Here is a 24,177-nt window from a genome sequence, read left to right as displayed (position 1 = left end):
CTGAGATCTCATCATCAGGAACCATTTCATCTCAGACCACCACTTGCCAGTTGTGCTGTCTTACGCCCCTAACTACTTCAGCCCGTTTTTGCCGTCGTACCCAGGCAGCCGGATGGTCCGCGAAACATACACATGAAGTGTAGAAAAGGCTACCAACTTGCCTTTATGCCTAGTTGCCTTAAATTGGACATTCTAAATATGGCAGGAATCCTGTGGCATTTTCCACTCCCCCATCTCTCCCACACTCAGTCCTCGGCGTCCACAAGCCCAACTCCGCCTCGCCCTCGGCGGAGGCTTTGGCCCCACACCGCAGGAACTCAGGTCTTTTTGACAGCCTGATCACGAGGAAGTGTTCATATTCCTCGGTGAACATACTGCTGTCGGAGTAGCCGACGCACGCTCTCCTTTCCACCTCCATCGCGTATTTTCCCGATGGCCCTCCTGAACAGGCCGCAAGCTCAGCCCACCGCTCAGCCCACCATACCACATCACGGAAGTGGATCTGTAACTAGGATGGCGGTGTGCTTGTTACATTTAGCAAGTTTCAAAGTGTTGAAGGTGTACTACCACCTACCACCCTTGTCCGTAGTTTCCGCCCACATGCTGAGCGCTTGCGGCCTGCCTGTTGCATGCGCACCCTGGAATCATCTGGACACAGTTCCGGTCAAAGCCACGATGGAGAATGAATGGGATGGTCGCACCTAAATTTCTAATCGTTGGCATATTTTGCTCAGCTGATGCCTAGTGCTATATATCAAGCCGGGCGTGGGGCCAGTGACTGGCCGATCCTCTCTCAACAAACAGCCACCCCGTCGACTTTTCCTGCAAAACATCTCGAACGTGCTGCATTGGGCCCAAGCGGCAACGCCTAGTTGGCTTGTTACCAAGCTTGTCTCCTTGAGCAACTGAGCCTAGTCCTCCGCGGCCAGTCCCATTAGTCTCAACTTGAGAGATTGCGCCATATACAAGCTCCCAACTCCTATCCACTGCGCCAAACATCTACAGGCCCATCATGGGCTGTAAAGAACGGTGCCGAGCTCATGGATGCAACAGAAAGCATGTATATGGAACCGTCGGGTATGTGAAAGTTACGTCACTATACTGTCAGGAACATACTTGTCAAGTTCCTTGCGATACCCTGTGTGGATTCTGCCCCAAGGAAAGAAGTCCCACCCACAAATTCTGTTTCCAGCACGGGAAATGCAAAGTCTCGAACTGCTTTCGTCAGGCCCCGCGGCAGGGAACTTCTTGCCATAACTATCCATGGACCTGTCCCGAAGGTGAGTATATCATCATGGCTTTTGTTATTCAGTAGCGATGTTTTGTGATAGTCAGAATACTAACTCGACGGCCTCTAACGATCAAAAAGACCTCGAAATTGAGAAGAGAAAGCTTGAACTCCAACAAGCAGAACAGAAAAGACTCGCGGACCACCAGGCTTATATGAGGCGCCGAGAGGAAAGGTGGCACCGACAGCGCAAACACGACGCCGCTGTCAGGGACGGCGTTGAAAGGGAGATGCGGAGACGTGAGAAAGACATAGCTGATGAGCAGCGTCGTGAAGATGAGCGAATAGAGGAAGAAGAAAGAGAGAAGCGGAAGATTAAAGAAAAGGTCGAGGCGGAGATCGCAAAGCATGAGGCAGAGACCAGAAAGCGTCAAGACGAGGAACGGGCTGCACGACAGAAGCAACAGGAGCACGACAGGAGGATCGCTGATGAAGCTAGGTCTAAATTACTAGAGACCCAGAGGCAAGAGGAAGAAGATGAGAGAAGGCAGCGGGAGGAGCGAGAAGCGTTGGAAGCGAGGCTCAAGAATGAGATAGAGCTGAGGGAGATGACAAACCGGCAGAGGAAGGAGCAAGCAGATCGAGAGGCCAAGGCCAGGATCGAAAATGAGGTCGATCGGCGCCGGAGGGAAGACGAGCGAAAGAGGGACGAGGAAGAACGACAGAGGGAACGTGCACGCCAGCACGAAGAGGAAGTAGCCAGAAGGGCCGTTGAAAAGGCAAAAGCGGAAGAGAGGGAAAGGCAAGAGCAGGCGAGCAGGTCGCAGGCTGATTTTGAGAGGAAGTTCAGGGAACGTCTCGAGAGGGAGACTGATGCTCGCCGTCGAGAGGACGAAGCTCGCCGTCGAGATGATGACCTTCGTCAGCGAGAGGCTGAAGCTCGCCGCCTAGAAGCTGAAGCTCGCCGTTTAGAAGACGAAGCTCGCCAGAGAGACTATGATGCTCGCCAGCGGGACTACGATGCTCGTCGTCGAGAAGATGAAGGCCGCCGTCGATATGATGGCTACCGATACATTCCCAGAGACACTGGCAGACGGTCGTATGATGATCCACTACACTACCGGAGATATTAATGAGGGTTCCGAGGTCGAATAAGAAAGCTCTAGAGGCAAAAATGGGGAGGTATCCAAAGTGGGTGGTCCGGGATCTTAGGTTTTAGCTTGGCGTTACCAGGGTATTCCCAAAGTCTGTTTGTCACATCCAATTGCGAGTTACATGTGAACGATTGGCCATAGAGTTGTTTTGGTGTTGCGGAAAGTTACATGAGTGGACCAAAATAAACCTTTCTACGTGTCCTGTTACCATTCCTATCATCTGGATAGCTCATTGCAAGAAACCTGGCTCGGTTCCGGACGGCCAAGCACATGGTGGTATTGGCGGTAAGCAGCTGTTGTCTACATAAGTTCACACCGTCGCCGTTCACTCGGCATTGGTCTGTCGGATGACACTCCTCTGTATTTGGCGTGCTCGCGCTGGTGGTTCACGAATCCATACAAATGTAGACACGAAGCGTGGATGACAACCCACCCTCCAATCGATGTGTAATACCCATGCAGACGCCAAAATCGACCTCGTGCTGCCACACTCCTACTCGAGCAGCGCGCAGCTATTAGGTGCAAATTAGACCGCTCACAGTTCGTATTTCCCTTACACTGCCACAGTATAAAAACGACATCGGTGTTCTATCGCAGTGCTACTGAGTGCCATTTTTACCGCTTCTCCCACGACAATCGCACGGCCCGCCGAAACACTTTCCATCATGGCGGCTACACAAACCGTCAGGGTCTCTCACCTCGGCGGCATCGAAGTAGGATACGCCATCTCAGGATCGGGGACTGCAGACACGTTGGACAGCAGCAAGCCCACGTGCGTGCTAATCAACGCCTTGCACACGACCGTCGCATTCTGGCGACCACAATTCGAAGACGAGGAGCTCACGAGCACGGCGCATCTCCTGGCCATCGAGCCCCTCGGCCATGGCGCCACATCATGCTCTACCGAGTATTTCACCTATTGGGATACGGCGATCATGGCTTTGCAGGTGATGGACAAGCTCGGTGTCGAGAGGGCATTTGCTACGGGGACTAGTCAGGGCGGATTCATAGTTGCACGGATGGCCATTTTGGCCCCCGACAGGGTGAGCTGCCCTGTCTCTTGATTTTTGCCCCGTTCTTTTGAGATGTCTCAAAGCTCAAGCACAGCCTTCAACAGATTCAAGGGATCGTGCCAATTGGGACATCTATGGACGACGAATCAGAAGAAACCAGAAGAAAAGGCTCCTGGGACGCTCATGCTGTCTGCACGCCATACTTGGAGCGCTGGTCTAGCACTACACCGACACCCGACTTCGTCATTGACGAGGACTGGTGTAGAAACGTTCCGGCCCTGGCATACGGGGATGGCAGCACACCGGAGGGGTTGCAATTCTGGTTCGATACCTGGAGGAGGCTGTACAGTGGCGACGAAGGACGCAAAAAGGCCAGAATGGCGATCTTGTGCCTGGTTGAGAGAGATGGGCTTCTCTCGAGGCTATCGGATGTGAAATGTCCGGTCCATTGGCTGCATGTGAGTTTCCCTCAGCTTGTGCGATGATCCGCAGAGCGTCCAGGCATGTCCTGTCCCGGGATGCAATTTCATCACCGCTGACGACCAATGGCTGCACAAGGGAACAAAAGATGCAATTTGGCCGGATACGCTGGCACGTGAGCAGATAAAGCTGTTCATCGCTTCGCCTTCAAGCAGAGTCACGGTGCTTGTTGGGGGCAGTCATTTCTTAAGCGTCACTCACGCTAGGGAAGTCAATGCGATTTTGCTGGAGATGATCAAATGTTATTCCTGACTTCTCTCTCTAAGGAGTACGGTCTTGAGTTTGATATGAAATTGGGCCGGCCCAGAAAAGATACGTCAGGATGAATGTCAATTTTCTACAATGTCAGTTATTCTTCTCGTGCAGAGGCACGATGTACTTGCGAAACAGTTCATGATAGTCAGCGCTGAGCGATAAAGATGTGTTTCCCGTTTGAAAAGTATGACAACGGTTATCAACGGTGCGAAATCAAACCACAAAGGCCGGAGTGAAATTTTTGACAGTCCAAAACGCGTAGTGTGGTGACCGCGCTGAACTCGAGGGATCGGCTCGTCTCCGTTACGCATCCAGCCTGGATTAGTTTCCTCCGGACTCAAGAGCTAGGCGCCATTCCGCGACTGAGATCTCGAGGCGGACCACAATTTCGATGGCTCATTCCGCAGCTCGTTCGCTAGCTGGGCTAGCAGCCTGGCAGCCCAGCCTGTCTCAGACACCGGCTCAGCCAGCAAGGGATAACAAAACGTAGCCCCAGCCCCTTCGACCCCTCCTCTCAGGTAATTCGAGTTTACAGATTGACCACGCACCTCATCAAACACCCCCATCACAGTTCCTGCAAAGCCATGGTCAAGATACGGGGCAAGGCTTGGACGCTTACCGCTGTGGCCTTGCTCACGATTCTTTTCTACCACAACTTGCTCAGAATCTATTATGTGAGCAAGATCAATGACCTGCGGAAACATGCCCCACCTCTCTCGAGGAAGGAAGCAGAGGAAGCTGGTTTTGCATATGTGTTTTACGCAACGTCAATCCCGTACGCCTGCTCTGCGCTTGTCAACATTCACCAACTGCGAAACTTGGGTAGCACCGTCCCAATCCATGTCCTCGCCTCTGAGAAAGTGTCGAAAGCCTACATCGATGCTTTCGCGAGCGCCGGCGTGACGACACATGTAGAAATGACGCCAAAGTTACCACTGCAGCACGGCCACTATTACGAAGACTGTCTCCTGAAGCTGGTCGTCTTCAAGATGCACACGCTGGACCCGAGCCTGAAGCGAGTTATCCTCTTCGATAGCGACCAGCTGATCCTGAAACATTTTGACAATCTCTTTTCTGATATACCTCCGGTGGACCTCGCTGCACCCCGAGCTTACTGGCTGCCGACAGAGGAGGCCGTGTTCTCGAGCGCCTTCATGTTGATCAACCTGAGTGATCGGCTTTGGGATAAAGTCAACAAGACGTTGCCGACCGGTGATGACGACTTTGGTGGAGCGGAACCGAAGGTGGACATGGACATCTTGAACGACGTGCTGGGAGACACCGCGACGGTCCTCAGTGGCGAATATGTGACGTTGAACAGCCACTGGGAGGCCTGGGACCTGCCAAATTGGTACCATCCAGAGGACAGACAGAATTCCAGCCACATCCAGTCGGACAATCCTGTCAAAAAACCCAAGCGTTTGAGGCGGCCGACAGAGCCGATGACCCACTCTCGAATCGACGATCAAACGTCTTTAGCCACTTCGGAGGACAGTAACATATACAACCACCTTGAGGAGCTGTACGAATATACACCTATAATTCACTTCACTGCTTTAGGCAAGCCATGGATGTACACCGAGGAGGAAGTTGTTCAGCAGCGGCAAGACGCGCATCCTGCATTCGCTCTGCAATTCAGGCAATGGAAAAAAGTTGCTGAACAGGTGTGTCCTGAAGGGTACCTAGCGTCAAGATCAGAAGCGGCTGCAACTAATAAAGCAAAAACACGCATCGGGGTAGATCAGTTGCATTGAATTTTAGAATATGGGGCATGGGTGAGTCAGAAAGCCTTTGGGTCACAGTAAGCATGCCTATGCATGTCCATAATCAATCAGAGGCACACGCGTGAGCTTGGGTTGTGCACATTGTGTGCTTGCAACTAGATAGTAATTCAGGAGGCCGCCGCGGTCGGCAATCTAGATTCATTTAGCGAAACTTTCGAAGCTATCTCAGTTATAAACCATCACTTCTTCCTGGCTAAAATCATGGTGGCGGGGAAAACGAAATGGAATGTACCGCCGCCGTCACTCACGGCGGCTTCAAACTCGCTCCATTCTTCACTCTGCCAGTCTTTGTCGCCGTACTGCAGGAGCAACGACAACATCATCTTCTTAATTCTCTCCGTGGTGCAATTCCTAATAGCCCACCCATCCGGGTCGTTCCGCCATTCCAAACTGTCATACTCGATGTCGATCCTAGACCTCCCGTGGGGCCTCGCATCCTTCGGCATGCCCACCTCCATGGGCCACTCGGCCTGCCCATCAGGCACATTAACAAATGTCCTCTTGACATCCTGCCACAGGTCCTTGTCCAGCGGCACAAAATTTAGGCCCAGCCCAACCTGAGAGACCCTGATACGCGTAAGTACCGTCTCCATCTTCTCGTCGAGGACCCGCTGAAAGTGCGACTGGCCGAATGCCTTCCACGCCGCATCAGCGCGCTCATTGTCGGGTATGCGGGCGTTCAGGACCCCGTAGAAGACGGACGCCACGGTCCCGCCCGGCCGGAGGCTCGCGTGGATACTGGCGATGGCCTTGTCGATGTCCGTGAAGTGGAGACACTCGCAGGCGATGGCCATGTCGACGGACCCGGGCTCAAGGAAGGAGTCCTCGCCCGTCTTCTGGTGGAATGAGAGTCTGGTACCTGGGTAATCATCCGGCCTCAGCAATTCCTTTGCCGTGGCGACGTTACTTTCGGAGGGGTCGGACAGAATCATGTGCTTGATAGGCTCGCTCCTGGCATGGGAAACGGAAAGGAGACTGGCCGCACCGACACCACAACCTGTCCCAAGCTCGTGTGCTGTATTCAAAGGGCCCTGGTGATATCCGATCCACTCATGCCACAATGAATCCGGGTATGAGGGCCGGTTCTGCATGTAATGTTTCCAGACATCCTTTTGGAGAGCAAATGGAAAGGGCTTGTTGTCCTGTGAGTCTGTAGTGGACATGATGCGTGCAAAAGTACATTAAAAGAACTCTCCGGACGCCTGCGATTTGGTATGTATATACTGTAAAAGGTGGTATTCATACAGGTAAGTCTTGTTCTGCTGTAAAGCCTACCTAGGTAGACCACGAGATCTTTTTATCCTCTAACTTAGAAATTCTCTGGCCAGATCATGAAGGATAAACCGGTCTCTACCACTATATAAGCAGATTTCCAGATCCGCTGTTTCATTTTATCTCCATACTACTAAACCTTGTGTAAACCCAGATCTGGAATCCGCATGTGAGAGTACTAGATAGGTTGATGCTATCCAGAACATCATCACGTATCAAGCTTCCAGTCTACCCGAACCCGTGACATTCGGCATCGCAACATGGCGAGATGCGGAACCTTGTTGTGGGGCGAACCACTGGGCAAGGTTCTCATGCCTAAGAGACCACAATGTGATTTGATAGAAACTTCCTTGCAGATGGAACAAACTTTCGGGTGCAGCAGGCCAAGAACAATGATTGTCTAGTTGGATCGTGGGAGCCTGTGTGGATGCTCGGTTCCGATGCGACCAACGGAATTATTTCACCACGCGTAATTCCTACCCAGATGACCAGCCTCGGATTGTGGCCGGCGAAACCTGCCGGTCGCATTCGTCGGAAGTCGTGATTGTCGGGGACTGAACAAGCTTATCTAGGTGGCTCCCGGGTGGATAGCTCTGAGAAGTGTAGCAAATGACAACCTGTCGCGCCCTATGCAAAAGTGTGACACGTCTGTTGAGACTGCAATGCAATTAGTAAACAGCATGTCGGTGTTGGAGGTGCCAACCTCCGCATCCACTCTGGTTGCTCCATGACATCAGTATCTTCGAGATTCCTGCCCCAACACAAAATTGGGGTTGTCTCTTGCCGACTTGAAGCAGTCGCCAGCGTCGTTTCGCAATCTGCTGTTGGCTGTCATTGACAACAAAAGTGCCGACTCAGCGATACGAAGTGTGATGGGATGCACCCCTAAGCGCCTGGGAAGACCTCGGTAGATACCTTCATGTTTTTGGCATTGATTTCCCTTGGCTCGGCCGTACCTCCCCCGAGCGCGTCACAAAAACCAGGGTTCAGGTTGCTTATGATCGATATTGAACTCGCGGTTGCCCCAAAATGCCCAGCGTTTCCAGGGCTTGTTGACCCCTGCGCGATGACACCGGTAGACCGCTTTTTGCACGACTGCAGCAAATGATACGACCAAACAGTAAACACGCCAGCTAGCTAGGCTGACGGGCGGCACAGGCGACCCGACCCGGGGAACGCTTGCCGTCACCCGGAGCCGTACACACGATGTCCATGCGGCATAGACCATAAAAAAACCCGACGTCGTCTGTTGCACTGTTCTTCGGGCTGTTTCCCACCAGCCATATTCTCGACTTCGGTCATTGTTAGATGCAACGACGATGCGGCTGACGCTCACGCATCTCCTGCCACTGCTGGCGCTGGGCCATGCTGTCACAGATGTGGACTTCTACGGCCAGTCGCCGCCTGTCTACCCAGCCCGTAGGTCAAAACACCACCATGTTTTCCCTTCGTCTCTTAGGTCCCCGGCTAACCCGTCTCTCGGTTCCCTCAAACAGCCCATGCCAAAGGCCTCGGCAGCTGGGCGTCCGCCTTCAGCGCCGCGGAGGCCCTGGTGGGCGAGATGACGCTCGAGGAGAAGCTCAACGTCACGGGCGGCCACACCAACCCCGCCAACACGTGCAGCGGGAATACAGGCAGCGTGCCGCGCCTGGGGTGGCCGGGCCTGTGCCTCCAGGACGCGGGCAATGGCGTGAGGGCCGCGGACCTGACCAACTCGTACCCGAGCGGCATCCACGTCGGCACCAGCTGGGACAGGAACCTGACCTACCGGAGGGGCCTCGAGATGGGCAGGGAGTTCCGCGCCAAGGGGGCCAACGTCGCCCTGGGGCCCGTCGCCGGGCCCCTGGGGAGGACCGCCCTCGGCGGCCGCAACTGGGAGGGCTTTGCTGCTGACCCGTACCTGTCCGGGACCCTGAATGCGGAGACGATCAAGGGCATCCAGGACGCCGGGGTCATCGCAAACCTGAAGCACCTGATCGCAAACGAGCAAGAGACCTGGCGGCGGCCGTACAACGACACCGAGGCCGCGTCGTCCAACATCGATGACAAGACGTTGCACGAGCTGTATCTCTGGCCGTTTGTGGATGGCGTGCGGGCTGGCGCTGCCAGTGTCATGTGCTCTTATAATCGGGTCAACAATTCGTACGGCTGCCAGAACAGCAAGCTCATGAACGGTCTTCTGAAGACGGAGCTCGAGTTCCAGGGTTTCGTCGTCTCGGACTGGAACGCCAGGACTGGTGGTATAGCTGGGCCTCTCGCCGGGCTCGACATGATCATGCCTAATGGAACTAGTTGGGCTGCCAATCTGACCGAATCAGTGAAGAATGGTTCGGTCACCGAGGAAAGGATCGATGATATGGCTCACAGGTGAGCAGGAACTCCCCTCATTGTAGTTTCATATATGCTTACACGGGCTCGCGGTCAGGATCCTCGCAGCCTGGTATCTGCTCGGCCAGAACGACACGAGCTTCCCCAGTCCTGGGATTGGTATACAGAACCTCAGCCTGCCACATGAGCTCATTGACGCACGAAGCCCCGATGCAGACCAAGTGCTTCTCGAAGGAGCCGCCGCGGGACATGTGCTTGTGAAGAACGTCAACAACTCATTACCACTTCAGAACCCGAAGATGTTGTCCGTCTTCGGCTACGATGCTCAAGCGCCGCCGACGAAAAACATCGACAAGCTGTTTGAGCTTGGCTACCAATCGCAGCCGGAAATGGCCGACGCGGTCCTGGGCTTCGAGGCGCACTTTTCACAGCGAGCTTACGATGGGGTCATATTCGCGGGTGGCCGAAGCGGTTCCAACGGGCCGTCGTACATCGATTCTGTGAGTCTTGCCCAGTCAGCCTTCTGCTTTTGGATTATCAAGGACTCTACTGACTAGTAGGAATAAGCCCTTCGGCGCTTTGACCCAGCGCGCCAAAGAGACCCGAACTTACCTGAACTGGGACCTGCGCTCCGGCAACCCGCTCGTCAACCCCATGTCCGATGCCTGCCTGGTGTTCATCAACGCCATGGCGACCGAGGGTTGGGACCGGGACGGGCTGCACGATGACTTCAGCGATGGACTGGTGCTGAACGTCGCGTCCAAATGCGCCAACACCATCGTTGTCATCCACGCCGCCGGCATCCGGCTGGTGGACCAGTGGATCGAGCACCCGAACGTCACGGCCACCATCATCGCGCACCTTCCCGGCCAGGACATCGGCGAGTCCCTCGTCAGCCTGCTGTACGGCGAGATATCCCCGTCCGGGAAGCTGCCGTACACCCTCGCCCGGAACGAGAGCGACTATGGGGGCCTGTACGAGCCGTGCAAGCCCGCCTCGGAAGACGACCACTTCCCGCAGTGCAACTACACGGAGGGGGTCTACATCGACTACCGCCACTTCGATGCTAATAACATCGAGCCTCGCTTCGAGTTCGGATTCGGCCTGAGCTACACCACCTTCGAGTACTCAGGCGGCGCCGTCCAGTCCGCACCGGTGCCGAGCAACCTGTCGCAGCGCGTCATCACAAGCGACTCGATATGGGACGTCGCAGCCACCGTGACGGCTGAGATCACCAACACGGGCTCCGTGGCCGCCGAGGAGATAGCACAGCTGTACGTCGGCATCCCCGACGGGCCCGCGAAGCAGCTCCGCGGGTTCGAGAAGGTGAAGCTCTCCCCGGGGGAGCAGGCCGACGTGGCCTTCGAGCTGACGAGGCGCGACCTTAGCGTCTGGGACGTGGTGTCACAGAGCTGGGTTGTGCAACCGGGGCGCTACGACGTGTATGTTGGCTCGAGCAGCAGGGACATTCGCTGGGAGGGGGTGTATGAGATTTGATGGATGTTTGTGCTTTTGCCAAAGTCGTGTGGAGGCATAATTGAATGGTGGTTCTATCGGATCATGGATGCGTAGTCTTCCGGGTCAGTAGTATGGGCATAAGTGATTTCTCCTTAGCCATGGTACTACTGGAATATATTAGTGCTACGCGATGACATTGGGAGTGTTCAGGTTCTTTCCACGAATCCGTGCTTGATTTTGCCAGGATTTGTTGTGTTTCTTCAGGTTCTGGAGTCTCTCAATGTGGCTTCTTGAACCTCAATGTGCTCGCAAGCGACAAAAAGAGCTGTCATTTAGAGCGCAAATTCCTGCACAATTGTGCCGTGGGAATTTCGCAGCGGGTTGTAGTAGCATTTCGACACGGCTGCTAGAGTTCTCGTTTCCGAACAGACAAAGTCGTAGCGCGCTCACAAAGTTGGCCTAACAGTAGGTCTACGCTGGGATCGAGGGTTTTACTTGGGGGGCGGCGGAGCGGGGAGGGGAGGAGAACAGACGAGTCGGTCCTACTGAACTACCTGCCTGGGAGGGAGAGGGGGATTGGCTGACTGGCCCTCTTTGCTGTTGGGTCCTGAAAGGTAACTGACTATCTGGAAAAATCCTCCCGCGGCCCGCCCGCCCTGACAAATCGCCAGGTCATCCACGCGCGAGATTCCCCATCCGGCTCGCGAATTCGGCCAGATGAAACCTTGATCGTTGATGCCCAACAGGAGAGGACCCCCACCCGGCCTCATTCCCTCGCTGCCCTCCCGCACACGCCCTCTGGTGGGAAGGGTTTTCTCTGTTTCTCTCTATCGGCGGGGACTGAGTAAGTATTTGCTGGCAGGCAGATTCCCGATGAGGGAACCCGTGTGACAACACCGCCCCGTCGATACTCAATACCGCTTCAAGATTCCGAGATGGGGAAGCGAGAAAAAAGGTTTAAATCGCCTGCGTCATGTCTGGCTTGGATTTTCTAAATTTGAAGGGGTAATAAGCTTAAGGTGTCGTGACGTTGCCGGTAGCATTGTCGTCCGAACTTTGAACTACATAGGTGTGCGGATCCCTAGGGACTGAGATCTGACATTTGTACAACAATCCGCAGCCATGAATCACGCATGTTACATCTCTTTCCCGCTGCTTTGAGAGCCTGCCCGGCCGAGTCCGATTCTGAGGCAGCGGCGCTGTTTAAGGTTTGGCAAAAGCCTAGGAAGCGTCCGGCGGAGGCTTCCGGTCGTGGGAAGACATCACGCTCGTCTTTCGAGTATCTCGTGTTTGAAGTATCGTGAAGTTGGCGCTGCTGGTCATTGAAAAGTGCTCGGCTCAGTGACAATTGCCTCTGTTGACAGAAATGAGGCCTCAGTCAATCGCGCCATTTGTTGCGGTGTTGCGATTGAGCAGCGGCAACAACATGCTGTGTCCTAAAGGTCTCGGTGCCACCTACCAAGTATCTTTACACTCACAATCATCCGGAGTGAATGGCAAACATAGCGACGGTCGCCAACATGCCGACGTTTTCTCGGCCAAGCTTGCTCGATGCAAACCTACTTACCCACCATGGCCGGAGGTGGGCGTCGTGTGCAGTAATGCGGCAGTTTGATGGTCTGATAGCTGAATCAAGAGTCGGCCGTACAACTGCACAGATTGGTGTCAGATGAGCAAGCCATCAGGGTGCCGTCTTCCGGACCTGGGGCACGAGCCGGCCAGCACGCAGAGTTGTCCAGTGGGCCGGGACCACTTGGGTACTCCCGAATGCGTGCCTGGGAATTCTGCGATGATGCAAGCCAGGGGAGGGTGAAGACGGGGCAATCAAGCCAGGACAGTCATGCCCTGAACCTCCTGTAGACATGTCTCAACTATTGGTCCTCGTTGGAGCCTGCACTGGAAGGCGCCGAGGGTGGGTACATTTTGGACGGAAGCAGGCTGGAAGACCTCAAGCCCTGGTGGTCTGTTCCCCGTTGGAATGCCGCGATTGCCTAGCCCAACAGTGCCCGAAGAAGAAGAAAGGGAACACGATGAGGACAGATGATATGAGATTCGCAAGACGTGACATCTGAATTGAGTTGGTCTTCACGATGCCCAGGAAGAGAACAGGCAACAGCGCCGCCTACATGCAACGTGCCTTCTCCGTGGTATCCAAACCATCACTGCGGATCATTCGAGTCAGCACCATGCCAATTGATAGGGGATTTTCGAAGTCAATGAGGCGCGGAGAGCGAAGAGAACTAGGGAATGCGTTGCGAGATGCGGGTGAATCCATCGTCTCCAAGACTTCCGCCCACGCAGGAGCAACAGCCCGTGCGCAAGGTCGGAGTAAATGTGTGAACCGCTGCGTGAAACCTGATCTTGGATGTGCGTTGGTGTGTTCTCATCATCCAGATACCGGCAGTACATCGAGGACGTGGAAAGATTATACCAGGCTCGGATCGCGCATCGAGAAGACGAGCAGCGATGATGGCCCATCGGGGGCCCCTCTCCTTGTGCATGGTTCTGTGTCACCGGCTGGGCGCAGTCCGCATTATTGACGAAACCATGACCGTGGGAAACGGCGGCCTTTGAGGTTCCCATGCCAAAATCAGGATGGAGTGGTCATTTTCCAGTGCTGGTGAGGTCTACCCTGATCCTTCCATTGCCCGGCGGCGCCTGCTGCAACGTATGGAAGAGGAGAATCAAGACACACGGACACACAGACACACACACACCTGGGCAGATGTAGTGCTTTGGTGGCGATCCCCGAACAGGCCGTCGATTCTCACGTCGGTTTGAGAGACGGGAGCTACCTGGGTATGAGTATTAACTCCAGTCGACGGCGCTGACACACTTGCTACGTTGGGTGTGTGTAGAACTGACAAACTGGGTGGTTCCCCAGCCCGAGACCTGTCGATCTTTCTGCGGGTACTTGGTCACGGAAGCAGGGAAGCTTTGCTGTGGGCGCGGTGCCCGGAACAAGACACCCCACAGGGTGGGAACACCCACATCGACCCACCAAACGGCGCATCCACAGGGGACTGCCCATCGAGCACATCTGTCAGATGCAGTGGGGCACTGCCAGCCGGCGACATTGAAATGTTGGAAATCCTAATCCTGGATGTCCAACGTGTTTTTTCCACGGGCGCGCGACAGGCAAGGGAATTATGTAGACTTTTCATTATTCCCGCTGCCTTCGTTTGCACATCTTGTCATCGAGATCGTTGACTGACTGACTGACTGATACTTCATCCCTTCACCAATCGCATCGTATCAGCCGGCGGAGAATAAGGTCCACTTGGATTTGGTCCTCAAACCCTGAGGCCCCCTCGCATTGGCCTATCACGTCCTCCCGCTGGGCCCTCCAATCAGGATTTCCGGACACCTCGCCGCCCGTCTCTTCCTGGCGATTGGCCACGCGTCCTCAGTCTACCTCCTAGTGTCTCCTCGTGTGATTGCTACGGAGGTACGAAGTACTTGTCCTGTTACCTGGAGACAAGAACGCATTTCGACGGTTGCGAGATCTGTCAAGACTTGTCCTGGACGCTGAGGGGGACGCCAATATCCCGATTCGTCGCGGCTTGTCCTCCTGTGTGCTTGGTCTGGTGAACAGGTTCTGGATCCGGCGAGGCTACAGTATTGATCTACCTTTGCCAGCACTCTGCAGGGACGAGCTGCCCCACAGGCGTCAACCTCTTCCAGGCACGCCAGGGCTGCAATAGACTCTGGGGTCCGCCGGGCACTAAGAGCACAGCCTTGAAGGTCCCTTAAAACCCCGGAAAACTTCTAGAATTGCCCCCTTGGGCGCCGGGTCACACGCGGAAACATTCACGGCCGCTGCAATACTCTTGAGTCCCGCCAGCTTACTGCCCTAGGCGACCCCTTGTGGGTGGATGCGCCGTTGCGAACCGGCGGGCGCCCTTTCTTCTCGCTCAGTCAAAGAGTCTACGAGAAAAGAAAATTTAAAACAAGGTACCAAATTCTCAGACTCTGTGCACAATTCATTCTTTTCCTAGAAGCAGGCCCTGGCTGCCGTGGGCTGTTGTCGAGACCGACTCGGTCCAGGGCGGCATAGTCCCTGCAGAAATTACCGATGGGCCGGGAGTGCTCCAAGAGGGAAGACACTCGCTAACATCAGTACGGCAGCCCTGCGTTGCTCCGCCCCAGCACCTACATTCTCTCCAGTATTATCTATGGTCACTCTTGCGTCCTCGGCATATTCCCACGGCGCCTTCCCGTCAACCGTGACGTGCCCTATTCTGAAAACCAGGCTTGCTGATCCCGACCATTGTGACGCTTTGTCTTGGGGGAATTTCAGTGCCTGCGTCGACCACTCACGTTCTTTCCGGCTACCTAGCACGCGCTTGAGGCCATGCTGCAGCTACAGTTGCATCCATTTGTTGTCCAACCATCCCAGAAGTTGCCTCTCTCTCAACACACACAGTGGTGCGGTGCTTCTCAATTGCGACACCTGCTTAGGTCGCCACCTCCAGCCAGTCCTTCTCTGGCACCGGCATTCGAAAGTTAAAAAGTCGACGAGGCCCGATCGATTATCAAGGCAAGGGATCAACCCCACGAGCAGCATCAAGCATCCATCCCAAACAGAGCCACTGTCAAGCCCGTTAAGCGAAACCTTGTTTTCCGAAGCATGCTTGTTACTTACCGGGCAGCCTCGACCCCGATTGCGACCACGCGCACTGCCTGCGTAAGAGCCACACCCACCCGTCGCATCCCCTCCTGAGATGCCTCTTGAGACGCTCCAGACCCTGCAGGACCTGGAGATCACGGGCACAGAAGGATCCCAGCAGGACGACACGCAGTATGTCGTTGGAAGCGATGAACAACCAGCCCAACCCTTCCGTCCGGAGGACCCCTCCGCTCCGCACCAAGCGTCACAGGCACACTCGTCCGACCAGCCCCACACCTCGCCCTTCTACCCGCCACTATTGAATTCATTCGGATTCGACAGCAGCAGCGCGATACCGATCGACCCGGGCCTTTTGGATGCTCGCTTTGACCATCCGGCAGCCCCAGGGCCGGGCGGGGGCGGTGTCGCCGGGTTCCACCAAGACCCATGGGTAGCCCAGCCGGCAACTTCTGTCAACATAGACAACTTCATGGTGTCTCCCACGTCCTTGCCGCAGTATACCTCTTCGATGCCTCTTGTTCCTGGGATGACCAGCTTTGAGCCCATGGTGAGCACCGCCTGGTCGATGGATGGCAGCTTAACGTCGACATCAACATCCAGAGGGCCCACGATGTCATCGAGCTTGAGCGTACCTGGCACGTCGACCCCGGCAAGCAGCCACAGCCCGAGCTCTCCGGGAAAGGGGAGTGCCGGTGTGATCGGACCGCTCGTCGCCAGCAAGGGAGCCATGCCGATTCACCTGGGGATGCAGGTCGAACCACGGGCGGATGATAAGCCCAGCAAGAAGAGGAGGCAGGCACCCGGCCCCGTCGCGCCACCAGAGACGAGCCTTGAGAAGAAGAGTCATCGAAACAATTCATCACCGGGGTTTTCTACTCCGCTGGTCCCGATCGCCCCAGCCACAACCGCTGTGGCCGCGGCCGGCGACGGCAACCAAAAGAACAATAACAAAAACAGCGGCAAAAGCAGCGGCAGCAGCAGATCCAAACACCAGCAGACATCGACGAAGACGACGACGACGACGACGACGACAAAAACGAGCAACGCCCCCTCCAGACCTCTCCAAGCGGGGCCATCCTCGCAGCCCCCAACAATGCCAGCACGACCACAGCAGCAACAACAACAATCATCACCACCACCACTGCCAGACCCGCGAGCGCGCAACCGCGAGGCGGCCAACCGGTGCCGTGCCAAGAGCAAGGTGGCCGTGGCGGAGCTCGAGGCGACGGAGCGGGCCATGGGCGCCGAGCACCAGGCGCTGACGCAGACGGCGCGGTCGCTGCGCGACGAGGTGCTGCAGCTCAAGAACCAGCTGCTCATGCACGGCAACTGCGACGACGGCCTCATCCAGCAGTACCTGGCCAACTCGGCGCGCATGGTCGGCAGCGGGGTGCTGGGGCCGCCTGCTATGCCCGTCACAACCACCACCGTCACCACCGGCGGCGGTGGGGCCCCGATTCCGCCGGTGCCGCCGCTGGTGGTCGCGCCTGGCGCTGGCAGAAGCAGCAGCAGCAGCTCCTCGCGCGCGATGCTCACTGCCTCGCCTCCTCGCGTGCCGCCTGGTGTGGTGCCTCCCCCATCCGCCCCTGGCGCTGGGTCGACGGCAGGGCGTGGTCATCGGAAGGGTGATGCGCGGAGGTATTGACTCTAGGTTGGGAGCCTGGGGGCGGGGTATAAACGAAACGAAACGGAACGAGGCACGACGGAGCAGGAAGAAGGACGTGTTTGCTTTTGAAGATATTGGGTTTTCCATGCAACAACAAACGTACACGAGGCGCCTAGGCGATAGCATCGATACCCCAACAAGCACAGGGCGCGCAGACGCGACAAAACGACTTGTGTGCATTATTTCGGCGGAGCATACACGCACCCCAGGCAGTGCAGCTTTTTGGTTTGGCTTTAGAGGAAGACGAACTCAGTGTGACATGAGGAAATGAGGGAAGGGTTATGGTTCTTGTGGGAGTTGGGTCACGGATGGATCAGCGTGGGCAGCGTATGGCCAGGAATTTTAGGACTTGGGAAAGGGAAAGGCTTCAGCTTGTGGCCAGGTTTATCAGAACTTGGGAAAGGCTCTCATTGAGGGATGGAGTTCTTTGGCTTTGGGAGGCCACTGGGACGGAGGCTTGATGACAAGCTGTGTGAAGAAGGAGTAGAGGTCTCGTAGTTACCTAGGTATCTTTACTGATCTGATCACTCGATCACCGGTGCCTCCTTCCCTTCAGTGTCATTTCTGGAGTTTCTCTCCGCATTGTGACCTAAAGTGACCATCATGGAAATCCCAATGTACCTAGGTAGAATATCAGTTCCAGCGTCCAAAAGTACGCCCAAGTGGCGATCCGACTCGGCCGATACACTCGGGCCTGGAATCGGCCGAGGCGTATCCGGGATCCGTTTTGAACCCGGGGTCGGGTACGTACAGGGCGGCCGAGCTGTCGCCTTGGCTGAGTTTGAGTCTTGCGCATCTGGGACTACCATACCCAGAGAGTACGATGATCATTCACACGACTCATGATCGATGACTAGTGCAGGAGCTAGCAGAGCAGATAAAAAGACCGAGAAAGAATCCCATCTGGTGGGAATTGTTAGAAAATAGCATGCTGGAGCAGGCGAGCATGGCCTGGGCACAGACATGCATGCTCACAAAATGATAAAGTCACACTATGACGTCTCCCCCATTGGAAAGCATCCTGACCCTGATGATGTCAACTCAAGCGTTGATGTGCCTGTCTAGGCTTCAGACTGCAGATCATGCATCCAAGACATCTGAGTTGGACTAGTACAGTATAGCATCAGCCTACTTCGTAGAGTACTGATGAACTCGCTCAATTTAGTGAATTGTGACCTGCAACTCCTTTGCAAGTCAACCAAGGGAAGGAAGGAACTCAGCGCCTCTCAAATTCAATGGGTTGCTGTAACCCTAACCCTGCCTCGCACCCGCAAGTCATGGTCACTATCACATGGTAGCCGGAGCAAACTCCTCTCAGCATCCATCGCACTCCTCCCCCACGCGGAAAAGAGAACAACAAACCTGCTATTCAATTTTGAAGCCCAAACTGCCCATATCCAGGATTCCAGTATGGGGTCCTTCGAAGATCTGCCAACAGAAACGCGGATCCTGGTGCTGCAGCACCTCAGCAGCCTCGATCTGCGGAGCTTCCTCCTCTCACAGGCAAGACACCAGCCGACCGCACTTCCCCCGAGTAGCTGTCCTTGAAACTGTAGATGCACGAAGCAAGAATGCTGTGGAGCGCCGCCGTTCGCGCTCCGTGGTCCTCGCTCTTCCGTGTTTTCGCGCGCACATCTAATGCCGAGCCCTGGCGAACAACAGCCCACTGACCGATCCACGACACAGGCAACCTGCAGGACCTTCCGGCTCCTCGCCCAGGAGATCCTGTCTCATCCGCCACGCCCGCTCCGAACCTCCCGGCTGCTCGAGGGCCAGGACCCATCAACAGCCACCTCACTTAACCCCGTGCTGGCGCAGGCCTTCGCGCCCCTCTTCAGCTCCGCGGTTTGCTTCACATCGGCGGAGCGCAAGAGCAGGCGGTGGTTCCTCTCGCTCATCGGCGACGTGGCCCTTCCCTTCCGGCGGCTCCCCTGGGCGGCATGCGGTGGCGACGACGGCAACACAGCCCTGAGGGACGCATACCTCCGCCCAGCCGCGAGCTGGCGCGGGCTCAGCGTCACCTTCGCCCGCGGGCCGCCCGTCACGCGCCTCGAGGTCGTCAAGAGCTACTCATCAGAGGATTTCAACGAGGACGGCCGCGACCACATGCAGCACCTGCTGGTAGACCTTTCTGCTTCAGGAGGCTTCCTGACCATGGGCCTGCTGTACGACCTCCTCCTCTGCGGCGGCGCCGTCGGGGATGATTCCGCGGCCACGTTCGGGGCCGAGACTGGTGCCTGGGATCTGCTGCTTGGCAGGCGGCTGCGCAGCTACGACCTGCTTGTCGAGTACGAGTGCTTCATCCCCGGCGACGAGGAGCTCGTGGACTCGGGCCCTGGGGCTGAGGGGTCGGCTATCTTGTACGTCCGGGGTGGGACCGTCGAGGTGGACGATCAGGACCGGCGGTTTGAGGAGCCCGAGGAGGATGATGTTGCGTGGGTGCCTGAGATACTGGGGGACATGCCGATGATTCGACTGGCGAATGTCTCATGAGAGTAACACCGGTGCATGATTTTTGGAAACGCGAATCCACGATGAGTGGTACATCCGGCAGATGTGCTGCATGTCAGTATGGATCATGACACTGATTAAAGAGTGTGAGACAGAATAGCCAGCGCTTCCTCCCTTTGTCAATCCTTTGAAATTCATGTACGGGCAACAAGGGACTTGTTGAGTTTGAACCCGATGAGACAACTTCACCGTACATTAATTGCCTTGCGATCGCTTACACAGGCAACATTTCTCAGCACAACTGAATTAGGCGACGCCAAGACTCCTGAGTGGCAAATTGTATGTACCTAGGTGATATCACAATATTCTGGTGCACCAAACTTCTTGAATAATAGAGTATCGGAACGGCCAGCACATCACTTCATGTAATTGGAGTTCACAGTGATTGGCATATCATGACATTATTAAGACCTATACGAAATACTGAAAAGAGTGCAAAGAGTGAACACGGCCGCTTGTCTCCGGCCTTGAGCTGACGGAATAATCCAGTTATGTTCCAAGCAATGCAAACCATTCCACCCGCTATGCATGATTACTTCCACAATCACCCAAGCATCCTCCCATGTACAACACAAGCGTGAATTGCGCGGCAATTCTTCAGACTAGCCGGCCCGTACGCAGAACCCGCCGATTTAGCAGCATTCCCAGCCACTTAGGCGGTGCACGTAAAGCCGCACTTCTCAGTAGGCTTGAGGGCAGGCTCGTTGCGGCAGACAGCAATGGACTTGTCGCTGCCGCCGCCGAGCACACAGCAGTTTGACGCGCAGTTGCCGTCACTGGTGCACTGGCCGGTGACGAACTGCTTGCCGGGAACACCAACGTTGCCGGGCCCGAGGCTATCGTTTGTGCTGGTAGGAGGGCAAGACCCGCCGGACGCCGCAGCAGCACCACCCGCGTTGCCGCCAGCAGACGCGGCGCCAGAGCTTGCGGAGCCGGCAGCGGCGTTGGTGGAGGAACCGCCGGACTGGGCACCGCCGGCCGCGGCGGCAGCACCACCGCTGGCCTGGGGGGCAGCAGCAGCAGCGCCGGCGCCCGAGTTAGCCTTGCCGTCGCCAAAGCCGCACCCGAGCTTGGGCGCGGCGTTGCCGACCGCGGAGCCGGAGCAGGTACCGACGGTCTTGCCCGAGGCCTGGTCGACGACGGAGGCGCAGCAGACCTTTGTCAGGTCGGACTGCTGGGCGCCGCAGTCGGTCGAGTCGGTGCACTGGCCGGTGATGAACTGCTGGTTCTTGCCGTTGCCGTTGCCGGCGGCCAGCGTCGGGTCCGGGATCTGGCTGGGCTGCGCCTGGAGGACGGGGGGCTTCGCCGCGGCCTGGCGCTGCTCGTGCTTGGCGGAGCGGACCTTGGAGGAGCTGTACGACTCTGCTGGGCTCACGGCGAGGGCGCCCTGCAGAGCGAAGAGGAGGGTGACGGCGGCTGCGGCCTTGAGGGCGACCATGTTGATGATTCTTTGGGTGTTTGGGTGAGGAATAGAGGCAAGTAAAAAATTAATGAGGCGAGGGATGGCCTGTGATATGAGCGAAAACGAAACTGGAAACGAAGACTCAAGCTTGTTTAAGCAGTAGATACAGGTACTGAAACGGATTTGCAGACTCCTGGTCGCAGATCCGGGTAAAGGTAGCAAGGAGCGGAAGAAGGAGAGGTCTGTGCAGATGAGATCTTGTGCTTGTGAATGTGCAACGAGGTCTTGCCAAGATCGAGAGGGTAGGACGAAGAGGTTATATACACATCCCTTGGCCCCCTCCTATCTGGCCCAGCTGGGTGGCGGGATGGGAGCAACCTGGGAGTGGGTGAGGCCATGGCGAAGGCAGCCTTCACGACAAGCTGAACATCCGGTCTGATGATTGAGGCTCCAACTGGACGAGGGCAGTGTTACTGGATGATCGAGCTGTCAGACAAGGTCAAGTGTGACGCTAGTTCGTTTGAAGTCGAGTGGCGGCGTCTGAGCCCGGATGGCTGCCCACTACTGTTAGATACTCCAGACGGCGACAATGGTAGACGCGGGCTGCTGCGCCTGCTGAAGGAGGCGTCCGGAAGCCGGAAAGGGCGCAACAGGACAGCAGATCTGCGTGTCGTCCGCTTCGGACGGCCAAGACAAGGCAGAATATTTCGGCCTTGCCGCCGCTGGAAGCATCGCAGGTCTTGGCTATTCCAGCCAGAGCAGGCCAATTCTTGCGGGGAGGAGGAGGCCCAGGACGACGGCCATCTTGCTCAGTTTCTGGAAGTGTGCCAAGACATGTGCCAAGACAGCCGCAGGTGAGGCCGCTGCGTTGGGCGGCCCGTCTGCTGGGGAGTAGCGTGCTAACTTGTGCGTGGCGAACCGTCAGCATCTTGGGGATAGGCGTGGACCAGGGACCCTTCTTGTGTCACACCAACGGTGGCAGCTGGCACATGTTCGGATTCAGGAACCGTCGAAACGCCCAATCGGCTCGCCCAACGGCACTACGGAGAAGCCACTCTGAGCGGCCCGCGAGACGGCGCCCAGACATTCTTGCATCTCGTCTGATGGTCCCCAAAGAGTAAGGTTTGATCCTCCCCCGGACTGTCTGTGGGTTCGACTGAACACCCCTGACTCCTGTTTCAATGTTTAGCTACCACGCCTGTTTAGTCATTGACTTGCACAAGACTGTTTAAGACATCTCCAACAGCCATGCTCATTCGCCCAACGTCAGCTCGGGAGGAGCTTCCTGGGCCCCATGAGCATATTCAACGTAGTCGTCTATAGCATATCTTACTCCCCATGCATTGCGGCATACTCAACATGCTGGGCGTGATCTTGAATTCGCGCAACATACCCAGGTAACTGATCGACAAAATTAACCCCATGGGCGGCTCAGCCACCATGAGCTGTAGCGCTGGATACTTGCGCATAATGTGCAAAATTCACAGCCAACTTCATTAGCACTTCAAGTTTCAAGGCACCCAGAATCGCTTAGTCTTCCCTAGACGCAGATCCTCCCGCTTTTGAACGGTTCTGGAAGCTTTCAACATGCATTGATGATCTAGTCCCCTCTGGCTGTAGTGGAGTTGCTCTTCTAGCGTGGCTGAGCTTGCTTGTGACAAGCTAACCTCATTGAAGTGCGTGACACAAGACCTTCCCGCCTGGTGTGTCTCTATCGCTTGGTGTATTTTTATATTCCTTTTATGACTGTACCCGGCCGATTCAAATGGAAAAAGATGCGACTAGAAGTAATCTCTCAAGCTTCGCCCTCAACAAATAGTCAACGCGGACTAGACCATATCTTTACGCAGGAGCTGATACATAGAGGATGAACACTGGACGAAATAGGGTGTAGCGAGACCAGACGATATAGGAGCTGGACAGAATAGACTCTATAGAGACAGGCTAATATCAGACGGGAGGATGCTGAACGGAAGCTTAGACTCATTTCAATGAGCGGGAGGCCTACATTCTGTGTGGTAAGTCCAACATGCGTAGAAAATATTATTTCACGGTGAAAGGTGCTCATACGAAGTCCTCTTACCTTGGTGTTTGTATTTCTCAACATTAATGAGAGTTGGTCTGGGACTTGACTTTTGAAGAGTTAAACTACTTGCCTCAGTATGAGAAAGGTTATGAAAACAGAAGCGCTCACCTGACGTTTTCAAGATTATATGATCTCAGATCGAGACTGCATTGAGTGGAACGGATACTAGGTATTCACTTAACAACCAGCTCCTTCCCCTTGGGCCCCTTTCGAACGGTGCGCAGATAGGCCGGATCGGCGTAGACACAACTAGAGCATCTCCCACACCCTTACCGGAAAGCCCAGTGTTCGACTTGAGATGCTCCTGATCCAAAGCTCGTCCGTTAGATGCAATGGCCCTGGAAGTAAAAACCTGGAAACGGTATCGCAAGAAGAATAACAAAACCATATGGCTCCCCTACTCATCAGGTTTTCCTTGCTCCGGTGCTGTAGAGCTATGATTCCGTCAAGACGGCAATGTAAGGATGAGAGAAATTTATATGAGTGGGTGTGAGATGCACAGATATCCAGCTAAGATATGAATTGACCGGGGCAGGGACCATATGATCATTGACTGCAATGATGTCTGCCCTGGCACAGTCTGCTGATACCCAGGGCACAGAGGAGAATTGAAGAGCGAAGTAGAACACTTGCTTAGCCTGAGAATGAATCAGTGAGCCCAGAGTGAGCTCTGACTCTGAAGCAGGAATTGCGGTGGAGTGTACTACTCGCACTTCAAGAAAAAGACACGAGATCGTGCGATTCCAGAAAACAGTGGTGCTGGAGGGCAATGACACAACACAAAAGAGACCCCGCCCCAATCACTCTTAGAGGCAGGTGAGAACAGTAAAACAAAAGCACAAAAGAGTATAGTAATACAATAATTCCATTTGTCCCTCAGAAGCAATCAATCAATACCGCCAGCGCTCTG

General features: G+C 55.5%; 8 protein-coding genes across 8 annotated transcripts; 6 read left to right on the top strand and 2 right to left on the bottom strand.

Moving 5' to 3' along the window:
* Positions 1 to 1,317: 1,317 nt before the first annotated feature.
* On the top strand, positions 1,318 to 2,361 carry INS49_013691 (uncharacterized protein; the record flags this gene model as incomplete). The annotated part of the gene is made up of 1 exon (XM_043174388.1): positions 1,318 to 2,361. One exon carries the CDS (start codon positions 1,318 to 1,320, stop codon positions 2,359 to 2,361), a length of 1,044 nt encoding a protein of 347 aa, XP_043021333.1.
* Positions 2,362 to 3,047: 686 nt separating this feature from the next.
* INS49_013690 (uncharacterized protein) lies at positions 3,048 to 3,446 on the top strand (the record flags this gene model as incomplete). Its single annotated transcript, XM_043174387.1, has 1 exon — positions 3,048 to 3,446. The coding sequence occupies one exon, from the start codon at positions 3,048 to 3,050 to the stop codon at positions 3,444 to 3,446; it is 399 nt and encodes a 132-aa protein (XP_043021332.1).
* Positions 3,447 to 4,714: 1,268 nt separating this feature from the next.
* Positions 4,715 to 6,020, top strand: INS49_013689 (uncharacterized protein; the record flags this gene model as incomplete). Its single annotated transcript, XM_043174386.1, has 2 exons — positions 4,715 to 5,794; positions 6,018 to 6,020. 2 exons carry the CDS (start codon positions 4,715 to 4,717, stop codon positions 6,018 to 6,020), a joined length of 1,083 nt encoding a protein of 360 aa, XP_043021331.1.
* Positions 6,021 to 6,093: 73 nt separating this feature from the next.
* Positions 6,094 to 6,846, bottom strand: INS49_013688 (uncharacterized protein; the record flags this gene model as incomplete). Its single annotated transcript, XM_043174385.1, has 1 exon — positions 6,094 to 6,846. One exon carries the CDS (start codon positions 6,844 to 6,846, stop codon positions 6,094 to 6,096), a length of 753 nt encoding a protein of 250 aa, XP_043021330.1.
* A 1,659-nt stretch (positions 6,847 to 8,505) lies between these two features.
* INS49_013687 (uncharacterized protein) lies at positions 8,506 to 11,011 on the top strand (the record flags this gene model as incomplete). The annotated part of the gene is made up of 4 exons (XM_043174384.1): positions 8,506 to 8,605; positions 8,683 to 9,553; positions 9,612 to 10,014; positions 10,082 to 11,011. 4 exons carry the CDS (start codon positions 8,506 to 8,508, stop codon positions 11,009 to 11,011), a joined length of 2,304 nt encoding a protein of 767 aa, XP_043021329.1.
* Positions 11,012 to 15,696: 4,685 nt separating this feature from the next.
* On the top strand, positions 15,697 to 17,247 carry INS49_013686 (uncharacterized protein; the record flags this gene model as incomplete). The annotated part of the gene is made up of 1 exon (XM_043174383.1): positions 15,697 to 17,247. One exon carries the CDS (start codon positions 15,697 to 15,699, stop codon positions 17,245 to 17,247), a length of 1,551 nt encoding a protein of 516 aa, XP_043021328.1.
* A 1,659-nt stretch (positions 17,248 to 18,906) lies between these two features.
* Positions 18,907 to 19,761, top strand: INS49_013685 (uncharacterized protein; the record flags this gene model as incomplete). The annotated part of the gene is made up of 1 exon (XM_043174382.1): positions 18,907 to 19,761. One exon carries the CDS (start codon positions 18,907 to 18,909, stop codon positions 19,759 to 19,761), a length of 855 nt encoding a protein of 284 aa, XP_043021327.1.
* A 670-nt stretch (positions 19,762 to 20,431) lies between these two features.
* On the bottom strand, positions 20,432 to 21,217 carry INS49_013684 (uncharacterized protein; the record flags this gene model as incomplete). Its single annotated transcript, XM_043174381.1, has 1 exon — positions 20,432 to 21,217. One exon carries the CDS (start codon positions 21,215 to 21,217, stop codon positions 20,432 to 20,434), a length of 786 nt encoding a protein of 261 aa, XP_043021326.1.
* Positions 21,218 to 24,177: the final 2,960 nt, after the last annotated feature.

Source organism: Diaporthe citri (assembly GCF_014595645.1).
Source record: "Diaporthe citri strain NFHF-8-4 chromosome Unknown scaffold_7, whole genome shotgun sequence".
Classification (NCBI taxonomy): Eukaryota; Fungi; Ascomycota; class Sordariomycetes; order Diaporthales; family Diaporthaceae; genus Diaporthe; species Diaporthe citri.
The sequence above is the reverse complement of the archived record's forward strand: the minus strand, read 5'-3'. Positions and strand labels throughout refer to the sequence as shown.